This window comes from Poecilia mexicana, unplaced genomic scaffold (genome assembly GCF_051168715.1).
Source record: "Poecilia mexicana isolate PSO_F unplaced genomic scaffold, ASM5116871v1 scaffold_20, whole genome shotgun sequence".
Classification (NCBI taxonomy): domain Eukaryota; kingdom Metazoa; phylum Chordata; class Actinopteri; order Cyprinodontiformes; family Poeciliidae; genus Poecilia; species Poecilia mexicana.
In genome coordinates this window covers 7,535,383-7,548,849 of record NW_028263389.1, presented here as the reverse complement: position 1 = coordinate 7,548,849, position 13,467 = coordinate 7,535,383, and the positions used below count along the sequence as shown (strand labels likewise).

Sequence of the window (13,467 nt, the reverse complement as noted above, 5' to 3'; positions counted from 1 at the left end):
GCTCTAAAGTTGTCCTAGGGAAGACGAGCGCTCGCTGTCGACTCTCCCCTGGCAAGCAGCGTGCGCAGTGACGGAGGAAGACAGCTCAAAGCTGGGGCCTTGTTTACAGCTGTGCGGGGAAGAAAACAGGCAGACGTAAATGAGGGCTGACGGTTTCATGAAGCACAATTGGTTGACGGCAGATTCAATGTGACTGGGCTGAACTGGGCGATGATCCGTACAGTATGCAAAATTCACTTTCTAGCTGGTCTGTGCCCACCAGCCCCTAGCGGCAAGCGGTCTTCCCCAAGCCCTTCTAGCTATGCCTTTGAATGCAACGAGAACTGAACAAGGCATTGTTGTTGTGCTCTATTCATTTTGACAACAATCGCATTTGAAAGGAAATAAGTCACGGATTTCTTTTGACACCACAAATAAACGATTTTTTTTTTTTTTTTCTGAAGCTGAATGCAGAGTTCACATTTTGGATAAAAATAAGCATGGGATTAAAAAGGCAAAATGACAGCAGGATATTTATGCTGAGTGTATTTGCAGTGGTACAGCAATAACTACTTTGCACTGGGGAAATGTATAATGGGACTAAGCAGTTGGGTTTTGAACTGTCATTTTATTCTCAAAACTTTTGAATTTATTTCATAAACCTCTATGACACTTTCCCCCCCCTTAGGATTAAATTCTTGCTGTCATTTTGGAAGTGCAGCATCTGCATGTTACATCCACTTATGACATATCAAGCAACAGGCCTCGTATGGTCCGAGGATGTTGTCAATGTCTCCTGAAATGCCTCTCCTTCTAGCTAACGACAGAGAGGCTAACGTGTAGATCCGATTTCTAATGACAGTAGCCAGGATGTGTCATGCAGGGTCTTGGTTTGCAGAAGGATTTTTTTTTTTTTTTTTTTTGTCTATGGAGTAAAAAATAAAAAGAGAATATCAGGTTTGTTTTAATTAGCAAAATTTCTATTAACTTTTCTATAATTGTTGCTTTGAGTATTTTAATTATAACATCCTGCTCTTGCAGATGAGTTAATTGCAAACACTCATCCCCACGTCGTGTGTATCCATAAGATACTTACCTCAAATTTTAAGTTTCTGAAAGGTTCTCACCATTTCCAAATTGAGCACTTTTCCATGATGGGGCTTAAAGTGTTTTCTCAAAAGGACGAAACAAAAAACTTCTCTGGAAAACTGTAAGCCTTCCAAATATTTGATGAACATTTTGCTCCCTTAACACCTCACTGACGCTAAAAATCGCACACTTCTTCACTCAGTAACAGAATTCACACCAAAAAGTGTTGTTTGTGCTCTCTGTTAGCATTCGGGTATCTCGCTGACTGGGAAAAGATTGGATTTGTTAGGATTCATCTGACGGATCAGTTTTGGTCAAAGTGTAATTTGTCCACTTCCGGTCACCTGCTGATTAATTTCAATTTGACAATTAAGGAATGTACGGAAAATGGAAAGAAAACACAAAAAATACAGGGAGACAGTCATAACCAATGACAACATTTTTCTCTCATCTTTGCTACGACACAGTATGTACAAATCGCAGACGATGATTGGTACCCAGTCGAAAGGAAAATGGTTTTTAAATAAGTTACAATTAGATAAGCATTAATCTCAGTGGTATAAATGAATGTCTTGCTGTAGGGCTTGTCGAATGTAAAAACAGATTTACAAAAACCCCTCTTTCCAGATTGGTCTGGAAGTCATCCTCTGCTATTTTAATTGCTCTGTCATTTAAAACTGAAAAAGCCCCCTCTGCGCCCCTCCAACAACAGTCTGCCCCTTGATTTTGCCTTTGAAATTAAATATTGTATACAAATACATGCTGTTCATGGGCATGAGCACCGTTCATCACTGGAATCTGCATAAAATAATGCTTAAAGAGCTCCATACGCTTTAAGCAACGGAGCTCTTTCATATGGTACGTTCACATGTAAACATATCAGTAACACAAAAACACAACTACTTATGTCCTTTCCCTCCTGCCTCTGCATTGTTCTTCTGCTTTGCAGAAATGAGAGAAATGTGGGAATGCGACTTGTTTCACATGTTTATGAATTTAAAGAAAACCATACTGGCTTTTGGATGTCTTTTTTTTGTTTTATGCAATTGAAGACCACCTACAGGGGTCCTTTAAAGTTACCATTTCCCCACAGAAATGTATAGGTCTCTCCCGCAAACGCAGCATATTTTATTTCAGTTTCATTTGGAGGCTTTAACATAAGTCAGGAGCGTTTTAGGTAGACGCACAGTGACGCCCTCATCCCGTTCGGTTAAGAATGCACAATTTTCCAGGAGATACTTTTGTTGCCTCGTCGTTTTAGAAGCGCGCAGGAAGTATTTTAATGTGACCTTCATTACACATTCATGTCAACTTTTCTTATCTATTTATGATTAAATTCTTTTCCACTCCTGTTGTTCAATTAGTGCTTGACCCCTTTAGCGGCGATGTAAATTAAATGACATTTCAGTGTCGTCCCATATTTAAAATACTGCGTTAGTTGCGGATCATAAATGATGATCTTCATTCTGCAGCTAATTTATTCATTTAACAATTTCCCTCCAGAAGTTACAGCAGAAGGCTCTGCAGCAACCTAAGCAGAAGAAATCCAAGTCGGCTGAATTTCTGATGGGTGAGTCCTGCTTGATGAGTTATTGCTCATAATTTGTGTAAGGATTAATTAACTAATTACAGACAAATGGCTTTGGGCTAAATTTTGCTCTTGCTTGTCAGGGCGCAATTTGTAATTATTTTAATCATTTCTTCTCCTCTTTTTTTTATCCTCCTCCTGCAAGATTCTGATTTAATTTTAACCTAATTGTGTTTTAGTATCATTTGAGGCGGATGCGCTTGAATATTTAGAGGCATAGGAATCAGTAGTAGAATTGTTTTAATAATAAATATGTCTAATATTTAAAAAAAAAATTGTGGTGAGTCATTCTGACCTATAGCTGTTGTTTTGGCCTGTGTGTCAATGCCTTTCAATTTACGTTGCTGCTTATTTTATCAGGGAGCGAGGAGAGAGCTGCTGTTGTGGGCATAGAAAATCCTGCGTTCAATGGAGAAGGAAGCGGCGCGCTTTCCAATTCTCCGAGTTGGCTGGGGAGAAAAATGCGAGGTGACAGGCCAGATAGCACCCTTGCAGCTCACCAAAAAAAATTGGAGCTGCAAGCCCCTGCCAGTGAAAGAGGTGAAGCTTCATTCTTCATTAGCCTCAAATCTGTTGACAGTAGATGTGTTCCTGATCTAACCTTTCTCTCGCTTCCTCCTTCTTTTCTCTCCTGCTCTCTCTCTCTCTCCGTTCGAGGGGCCCTTGGTCCTGGCATTCCAAAGCAAGCGTGTCCAAACAAGCACCGTCGTATAACTTCTTCCGCTGGAGATCGCTCTGCAGTAGTGGGTGTTCTATCTCTATCTAGAAGTACCCTCGACACAATCAGCCTTGACTCCCACTCTCGGCTACATGCCTTGTGGTGGGCTGGAGTCATAGGAGAGTGCATTTACATATGCTACTATGTTACCGAGCCGATCCGCTGTCTGTGTGGTGTACTCACAACACCCCCGAAACACGGCTTTAGGCCAATCAGGCATACGAATATGCCCCTTTATAATTCAGTATGTCAGGGAGAACTCTTGAGGAATGGGATGGTAAATTAGGATGCGTTCAAGGTTGCGAGCGTGCCAGTTTTTCTCAGGGATGAGTCACATTTTAGATTCTTGATTTAGTGTGGCTTATTTTGCTTTGGCTGTGGATGGTTACTAATTATTTTACCCTTATTGTCATTATTAGTAATGGAATGGAAATAGAATCAGACTCATGTGGGAAGAAATGTTTATTCCTGAGTTGTTCTCCGAAAAGTGCAAATCTTTTATTTTGTCTAGTGTTCCTATAAAATGCGTCCTGGGGTAATATGAGCACCACCACTGTTTTAAAATGGAAAGTGAGGCACTATACAGTGAATATAAATATACAGTGTAATAAACACTAAAACATCTGTCCCTTCTTGTCTGCTAATGGAAGATGTTTATTTCTGTTAAATTATGTACAGTAAATGTTTTTTTATTGTAATAAATTTAGATTTGAATGTTGAAGGCATGGAGTGATTGTTAAAGCAATCCTTTTTCTTTCTGAACATGTGTATTTTTATGGCCTTTCACCTACCAACAGTGTTATTAAACTGAAGCAACATAAGATCAACTGCAATCAAAATAACATTTGTAACAAAGTTTAAAATCAGATTACGTAAAAAAAGAAAAGGTTACATAGTTAACAGTGTTAACGAATTGTAAACCGCAACAAAACAATTACTTGCAACGGTTTAAAGAAATATAACCTGCGAAAAAGAAACTGTTTGTAAAAAGTTACTGAATTATAACGATATAAAAGGTAAGATTTATTTGACTGTTATCAAATAAACTATACGGTTGAAAATATTTGTAGCATAGCTAACAATTACAAACTACTTAAAATAAATATTTGCAACACTGTTTTCACCATACCACATCATTAAAAGGAAAAGAGTTAAACTACATAAAAACAGGGCTCTCATCTTAAAGATGCAAAGATGGGAAAAATCTGTATTAGCCCAATAAAATAGACATGTGACAAAGATCTATTCTGATGCATTAATTTAAATATGTTTTTATGCTGATGTAACTTTTGAATTCACGGGTTCGCAAGTTCTGTTTTAATGTTTTTCATAGAACTGTTAGACAAGATGCAATGTTATATAGCAATCCTATTTTAGCAACACATTGAGAAACTAATTTGTTTTGTTAACGCAGTCACACAATCACCACACCAGCATACTTGGATTAAATAAAAAAACTTGGTATCTAGCTAAAAAATAACCTTAAAAAAAGGAATACAAAATATGGCAATTAGCTTGTTGAATTCTGAAAGACTCGGTTGTATTTGTGTAAAATTTGTGTGACGCTTTGACTTAAAAAATAACTCATTATATCGTTTCTGCTAACAGTGTCTCGGGCTTTCGAGAAATGTTAGTTTCAGATACTCTGTATGTAAGAACAGATAATTGAAATTTTCATTAGAGGGATGAATTGGAGGGCAGCCAGACTATTTAGGTAAATCACAGCTATGACTCAAAAGGCGATTCACGAAGCTACCACCATTATGCAAATTTGTGTTTGAAAAAAGGGTTTCATAACCTCAGAGCTATTTGCAGAGAAATTGTTCAAACTCGTTGCTAACAGTGTAGAGGGATTTAACATGTGAATTTCACAGTCAATTTATGGCGCCATTGAAAAGATCACACTGCAGCTCCTCAGTTAATATAAGTATTTCCGTCTGAGTGTTTAACTTCAGAGTGCGGACCGCGTGTGCAAACCCATTGCAGAAATTTCAGATGAGCTTGAAAGGATCTCTGTGAACTTTGTCATATTTGGGTGGTGGCACTCCAATCCAAACCCACCTACTGACAACCTTTAAGCATCCAAGCCCCAACACATTTGGATTCCTATAAAGAGAGGCCTTGTTTCAAATAAGTATCATGATTTAATGGACCATGCCCCCTACAACTTGAGAAATACAAAGTAAAGCAATTTTGGATCAGAGTGAAATATTCAAGACTTGTAAATGAGAATGATTTGTGGTCAAGGAAGCTGCTCATCGGTGTGTACTCTCAATGGAACGAGCCCTGGAGTCATTTGATTCCCATAAACTGTGTGGCGCAGACTTGATACCCATAGGTCAGTGATTGCTAATAAGAAGTCAATGAGACAAGGGCTCGGGTTATTTTCCTTTGGATCGGGTCCCCCAAACTCGCCTGGTCCTCAAGGCCGCTGACCTTGGAGTATTTAGAAGGTATTGTCTTTGAAATTCCAGGTACTTTAAGGCTTGTAGACTTTCTCATTAGTTTCTTTTGAACATGGCAAACATATGGGAGTTGTATTTAAGAGATTGCCTGCCTTGACCTTTTGCGGCATGCTAATTAGGCCCCAGAGCACTGCAGGCCATAGAGAGGTGCTCTGAGAAGCCCAGCAGTCTTTTTTTCCCACTTCACTCTCTGCTGCCTCGGAACTCATCTCGTCTTGGCGCTGCCTTATCTTGCTAGCCCACCGCTGCCACTGCCCTTCGACAGTGTGCGTTTCAAAATTAAAATTTTGCTTCATGTGCTTCTAATAACCACTAACTTGAACCTGTACAACTCCCTCCTTCCCTTCTCATACTCCCCCTACCCCCCCGCCCCACACACACCTCCCGTCTCCCTTTCCCCAACCCTTCCACTCTCCCTCCTCGCCTTCCAAAGGAAATGAACGTGTTCGAAATTACTTTGACCCGCCACCGCCAGAACAGACAGACCCAAGGCAATGCGAGATGGCTGGGGTCAGCGCCGAAGATGAGCTGGAATTAAGTATGCCATTCTCTGTCATAATGGTTCTCCTCGGTTCATTAAAGAGGGGTGAGAGAGATCACTGGTAGCAGGCTGCCATTTGTGACGGCGGGACATTTTATGTAAATACACCAAACGATGGCATCACTAGATTGGCTACCCAACTCGTTGTCATTGATGAAGGTCACGAATCATTGGTCAGTTTTCATTTCACTGTAGAGTTTCCTCTCCCCAGTCAAGAAGACACATGTAGAGCCACATCAATAGTTTGTAGCCTTCTGCTAAAATGGGCCTATTAAAAGCAAGCTCTTGGGAGCCAAGCAATATGCATGTTATAATGAAACCTGGCTATTAATGGAGAAGCCATTTCACCTGTATCTTTTGGATATCACTGCCTTGTAATATCAAAGGATTCACCAAATCAAATCTCATCACATGATGACAGGCCAGCTAACAGGCATGTTAATGCTCCTATTTCATTACCCCCGTCTGCACGGACTTCATTTTCACCCTCTTCCGCTGCAGCCAACGTCTCCAGTTTGCAGGCTAAGATGTGGTTTAGATTAACTTGTCTGATAAGTTGAAAGTAATCTCGAAGCTGATAAATGTATGAGTTTTTTTTTTTTTTTTTTCACAGAAGGTGAAGTCATTTTCTGAATGTTTTGGTTTCTAGAAATACTGAAGGCAGATGAAAACAGACTGTATGAAAGAATGACGGCATTGCTGAATGAAGATGAAACCTTTATAAACATACCTGGTATGTATCCCATTAGTACTCTGATACTTTGTCTTAGTTAGCTTTAATATTCACCACATTGTTAGATTTAATTGGTGTCTTATGCTATTGATCAAAACATTGAGGTGCAGAATTTTGAAGTGCTGGAAAAAATGCTACATGTTTATTCATAATTTATAGAACTTTCAAAGGATTGGCAGACGGTTTTCTTCAGCCTCCCTTACTCTGATACATTTAAATAAAATCAGTTTACCCAATAGCCATATGATGTATCAAATTTGCAGAACAAAGTCAAACCGTGTGTGGGTTTGCACAATTGCTATCCCCCTAAACTGACAGGCCAAGTTAGGAGAACATTGATAAAAGAAGCAGCCAAGAGGGCCATGGTAAGTCTGGAACTGATACAGATTTCCAAAGCCCTGGTGACACACTCTGCTGAAGGTTCAACTATCTGTTCTCTCCACCGACCTGCTCTTTTGCCAAGTTGAAAGAAAGCAACAAGAAGTCTCATTTGCAGCTTGGCACAAGCCATATGGAGGAGACGGCAAACTGGTCACATAGGAACAAATTTTAAGTTGCATCCAAATCCATGGGATGATGCTTGGGATTGGATACCAATACACAACACACTTTTCAGATTTATCTCATGAAAAGTTTGCAAACTTTGGATTCTTTTCCATCCAGTTCACAATTATACACTACTGTGTAGAGAGACATAAAGCGCCAATAAAATATTAAGTTTTGTGATTGTAGCACAAATGTGAAAAAAGTTTAGAGTGTAAATACTTCAGTAAGACTTAAATATTCAATTCCGTAAGTACAACAAGCTATACAAGGACAGGATATACATCCATAACAAGACTACAGACATATAAAGAATAAAGTCAAAAGGGACCCCTCTTCGTGCTTTCCATGGAAGACAATTGTTTTATGCCAGGTGTGCCTTTCCTAATTAAGTCACTTTCATTTCATACTGTATTCATCAAGGCGACACACACATGGTTAAAGCTTGGCATTGTTCTACGTGAAGACTGTTACACCAGATCCCTTTGCCATGACGCACACCTACCTTGTAATTCCAGCACACGAGCGATGGGTTTAGGCCCGCTTCAGCATGGCAGAATTTAGAAGGCTCGCATTATTTGCCATTGTTTTGGATTTAGCTGTACTACTGAGATTAGTGCCCCTATTCATTGTCTCGGGATGTTCATAAAAAATCCCACCGGAGAATGTAAAGAGGATCTCGGATTAACAGTTCCACGCAATAGGCTGAGAGACAGAGACGCAAAGAGCGACACCAAAGGAGGGGAAGAGAGCTTGCACTCCTGTGCTGAAGTGAAACTGTGGCGGCTGCCAGTTAACACTTTACGAAGCAACAATAGACTTCAAAACAATTACCTTATGTACTTGTATGGTTGCCTCCCACCGGTACAGACGGTACAGTGTTCAACGTGGCAGCAGGGCAGAAGGGGAGTATGTCTTCATAGCTGATCCTGGTATTTAGCGACTGCTTCTAAGGCTTTTGTTTTTCCCTGTCTGAAACCATGAATTTCACAAGCCAAAGAATGGATAAAGCAAAATATTAATAAAATGGACAGTGGCCAGTGCTGAGGATGTTTTATTTTTTTGTTTTGTCAAACTGAGATCCTGCGAAAACCTCTTCTGTCTGCCTAGAAATAATCTTTTTTTTTTTTTTTTTTATCTTGATGGCTTCTTTTGCTTTGGCTCAGCGAGGTACAAACACAGAACTGGCACTCTTTTCATTCCTGTTTTCTGCGAGGCGTGAGGCATTGACAGCAACTTCTTTACAAAAAAGCATTAGCCAACGACAACAGCTTTGGCTCCTACACATGTTGGACTGCACACGTTGAAACGCTCTATGCTCTAAAGGAATTGTCATGTTTTCTATCACTGAGGGAGGACAACAAAACTGCAAAGATGCACAGCGAGAAGATTGTATCTAGTTCTTGCGATTAGTTGTAAAGAACGTTTGACCCTGCAGCACTAGAGCTGCAACTTATGTCATCTTTATTATACTCTTTGAAACTAAGCTTTAGTTTATTTACAACTTTATGGTGTCTATCTAAATTTCAAAAGAATAATTTCTCAATAAGTATTGTTCTGTTACGTTAGCACAAAGATTTGCAAATATATTAACATGCTGCAAACATCTTATGATTTTTGTCTTGTCACTTATTTTTAGGTCAGTTAATCATGAGGCAAAATGAAAACAATATTTTAACAATTTTGACAAATAAAAGTCTACAAAATAAACAAATATATTCTTCTTGGTGGTGCTGGATTACAGTTTGAAAAAAGTTGAGGGGCTGATTACAATTGCATGTCACACTTTTCAGGTTTTCTTTGTGAAAAATGTTGAAATATTTTTCCTTCACAGACGTGCGCCGCTTCCTGTTTTGTTCCATCACAGTGGTGTTGGAAAATGTTTTGCCCTGAGAATGAAAGCTGACAAGTTGAAAGTGCTTGTGGGCCACAAATAAATAATGAATGAAAAGGTTAAAGATTATCTTTAGATTTTGATTTATATACATCTTTTTTTATTTTTTTTATTTGTAGTTTAAAATCTCATTTTAAAAATGCTTAAGATTCACTATCTGCATCAATAGTCCTTGTTTACAGGCCAAATTTATACCATTCTTGAATTGTTACCAATTCACATAAAATTATTTGGACACCCTTGATCTATCACACAAAGTTCCAATAAAATAGATTTAAGAGTGTAGTTAAAATGTGGGAACATATGGAAAAGTTCAAATTGTGTGACTACTTTTGGAAGTATATGCCGAGATTGTGAAAGTGCCTGTGTGGATCTGCCTTGTGTTTTTTTTTTTTTTTTTTTTTTTTTTTTTCCCATTTTTCTGCATAAGTACACGACTGTCCACCTCCACTCTTTCTGCGCAAAAGCACACACGCCAGCGTGTGTGCGTGTTTGTTTGCGTGCATGTGGGTGGAGATGTGCGTTTCCGCTAAGTATGCTCATCCATCAGCACGCGAATGCATGTGCCGATGTTTATGAATGCCCATCCGCCTGTGCATCTGTGTGTGCCTGTTTGTATGCATGTGTCTGAGCGTACTCACCGATGCGTTATCTCTCCAGGTACGCTGCAAGCCTCGAGGGATGAGGAGGTGTTGGAGGTGAAGGCGGGTGATCTGGTGCTTCAGCGGCAACTGCTGCTCAACAGTGGTGGTGGTGGTGGTGGTGATGCCTCGGGCCCCAGGCCCTCCCAGGCCCATACCATTGCCAAACCACAGGCAGAGAGTAGTGCTTGGCTGGGAGGAGAGGCTGGACTCCAAGCAGGGAGGATGGTAACAGGCAGGGAAAGTGCTGTAAAAAGTAATGCTATTCTTTTATTTCTTTCAGAGGCTGATTTATTGTGTAGGCATACTGTCAGTATAAAGAATAACACTTTTCTATGCAGGTTTTTTTCATGGTTTGTGCACCTTGTATGGTGGTATAGGATTTAATGTATGTGGGAAGAAAAATGTGCTCAAGACCCCTCAGAGATATTTGAAAACTCTATAGTCTGTTGATAAAATTAATTAATTTAACTTGCATCGCTCACATTGTCTAGTAATATTCTAGACAATCTTTGGAGTTTGTTTGTTTGTTTGTTTTTTTTTTTTCTTACAGCAAGAGCAGCTGAGGAAGTGATCCCCTGCTACGCCCAGCAGCTGAGGGAGCGTGTGCGGCCTGACATGATCACGCTTGGCAGCCTTTCACTGCAGCAGGTCAGTGCTACAAAGGGGGAATATCTGTGTCATCATCCCATATTCACCAGCACATCAGCCGTGTCCATTATGCTGTGTATCAGAGGTTTGGCTAATGGACACAGTGTGCTTGCGTTTGTGTGTGTCTTAACATGCGTTTGTCTGCTTTTGTCTCTCTGTTTGTGGACTGTATGTATAACTTGCTTTACTGATTCTTCTCTGTCCTGTTTCACCCTGGGTCGTGTGCTCTCTTGTTCTGTAATCTTTTTTTTTTTTTTTTGCATTTGTTTTCACTGATTTCCTAAAATGTCAGCTGTGATTTTTTTTTTTTAATGTTTTTTGCGAAACAAACACTCAAGGGTTTTTCCGAGGTTAGATTACTCATTCTTGTTTAGCCCAAAATTAGAACATGGATTTCAGCTTTATCCTTTAGACCACATGCAATATTCTCACCTAATTCACTTATTCAGTTTTATTCTGTCTTTCAACTTTCATCTATGTCTATTGCTTTTGCTTGCTTCTTTACCCAGTCTTATGGTCTTTTCAGTAAAAAAATGGAGCATGACAACATATTATTTTACAACAGGGGATTTTACAAACTAGCACTAAGATCAGACGCCTTTCTGAGAAAAAAAAATAGTGTTTGCATGCTTATACTCCCCCAGTCAAAAGAGGAATGAGAGTAGACAGAAGAATGTCAGGGTTATATTGTCTTGGGAAATCCAGTTTGCAAAAGCATTGCAGGCATTAATGCAGAAGTTCTATTCACTGTATTTTTAGTTCTAATCTCATTTGAAAAGACTGAGAATATTACATGAATAGCGAGCAAATGTAATATAGGAACAAAGGTACAAACAGTGTTTTCAATGTCACTTGGAAGTCACTGCAACAGTTGACTCATCTTCGCTTAAGTGGATAATCAGTGGCATCCACTCTATCAGTGCTGGGATCAGTGTTGTCTTATTCTGGTAAAATATGCATGTGCTCCTTTGCTGTTTGCACACCCACCTTCCAATGAAAGAACATTATCCACCAGAGATTTCACATCTATTTAAAAATTATAGCTTTTTTTCCCCCCCTCTTCTCTTTCTTCGTCTGCAAGATGCTGTCACTTAGTAATGTCAATGTGTCTGAATTGGGGGTGTGTGTGTGAGTGAATGTGCTGACTGAATGTAAAACTGGCTGAAACACTCATCAAATGCTCCATGTCTTTAGGGTCTGGCTCAGTATTGATTGCCTGCAGATTGCATTACAGTTGCTCCTTGTGCTTAATTCTGCTATTATGGTGCACTGTACTGTTTCATAAGTCTGCATCCATAGAAAGAGTGTGTGTGTGTGCGTGTTTGTATTTACATGTATTTTTAGCAACCAGATCAGAAGGGAACCCAGGAACAGAGTGAGTGGGCAAAGAGAAAAAAAAGGCTAATGGCTTTCTTCACTGGCGATGTCGAGGTAAATGCCCATGCATCGTATGGAAGCTGAATCAAGTGTATCTATATTTTTAGCCTCCCGAGTTGTTTATAACCTTTACAAACCATGCTCTCTATTTTATTTGACCTAGTTATTAGCTTCAGGTTAACATTCTTTTTTTGTATGTCTAAATGCAATAACGGTTTTCTTAGCTCACCATGTGCCTTGCAAAAACATTCAAACTCCTTATCCTGTTGCACGACAACAACACAAGATGTATTTTATATCATTCTTGTTTGATTAATCAACCCAAATGAGGACAGTGGCTGACACTGCCTATTTATGGTTGAGTATTTACTGATTTTTCTGAGGAACGCAACTCAGTGTTGTTCATGGCAATTTCACTTATTTGATGATGATTTATTTTTCATGAAATTCAGATTGCATTGAGACTTCTACTTTACCTGCTACTGGCTGATGTTTGCAAAGCAGCCAATCCATGAGGGTCATTAATTTACCTTGGCATTGATTGGCTGTTCCCCCAAGAGCAGATATGAGGAAGACTGTAGCTGTTAGCTCCTGCGGTAGAGCTAACACTGTTTCAAATGTGTGCATTAATGCATATTAAGACATATTTTGTGTTTGATTGATTATAATGGGTGGTTACAAGTGTTTGCAGAGGGAATTTTAAGTAGTTGGGAATTTTAACTATTCACTGGTGTATGAAACGGCACCAAACAGCGCTGCTGTTCATTGGAAACGATGCAAAGAAACGGCTTCGGAGGCTAATTAAAAAGTTTCAGATTTTTTTTCTATGTTTCTAATTTTTCATGTGAAGCAGACTTCAAATGTGGAAAAAAAAAAAAAAAAAAAAAAAAACTGTTGCTGCAGCCAGAATAGTTCAAAGCTTCTTTGGTCAACATGCAAAGTGCAAGGTGTGAGGAACAGTAACTGACACACCATACCCCCAACAAGCATGGTGGTGAGAGCATCATGTTGTGGGATTCTTGTCCTCAGCAGGAACAGGGACGCTGCTAAGAATTGATATCAAGATAGATCAAATGAATGATCAAATTTAATCCTCCAGTAAGACAATGACCCTGACAAAAGCTAGCACATCAAAAGTCTCATTCAGGAAAAAAAAAAAAACAACAACATATTTTTGAGTTAAAATGCCCTGGTAAACATCTAGACCTAAATTCTACAGAAAAATATGTTTTAACGGTTAGAGAAATA

At 39.3% G+C, this 13,467-nt stretch overlaps 1 protein-coding gene across 1 annotated transcript in view; it reads left to right on the top strand.

Annotated features, from left to right (window-relative positions):
- The first annotated feature begins 2,634 nt into the window (after positions 1 to 2,634).
- Positions 2,635 to 13,467, top strand: part of ofcc1 (orofacial cleft 1 candidate 1) — a 76,978-nt gene continuing 66,145 nt past the window's right edge. Inside the window, exons 1-7 of the mRNA XM_088001633.1 lie at positions 2,635 to 2,638; positions 3,017 to 3,196; positions 6,273 to 6,377; positions 7,030 to 7,113; positions 10,211 to 10,447; positions 10,745 to 10,842; positions 12,187 to 12,273. Of these exons, the coding sequence (XP_087857759.1) occupies positions 2,635 to 2,638; positions 3,017 to 3,196; positions 6,273 to 6,377; positions 7,030 to 7,113; positions 10,211 to 10,447; positions 10,745 to 10,842; positions 12,187 to 12,273 (795 nt within the window). The remainder of the gene's footprint in view (positions 2,639 to 3,016; positions 3,197 to 6,272; positions 6,378 to 7,029; positions 7,114 to 10,210; positions 10,448 to 10,744; positions 10,843 to 12,186; positions 12,274 to 13,467) is intronic.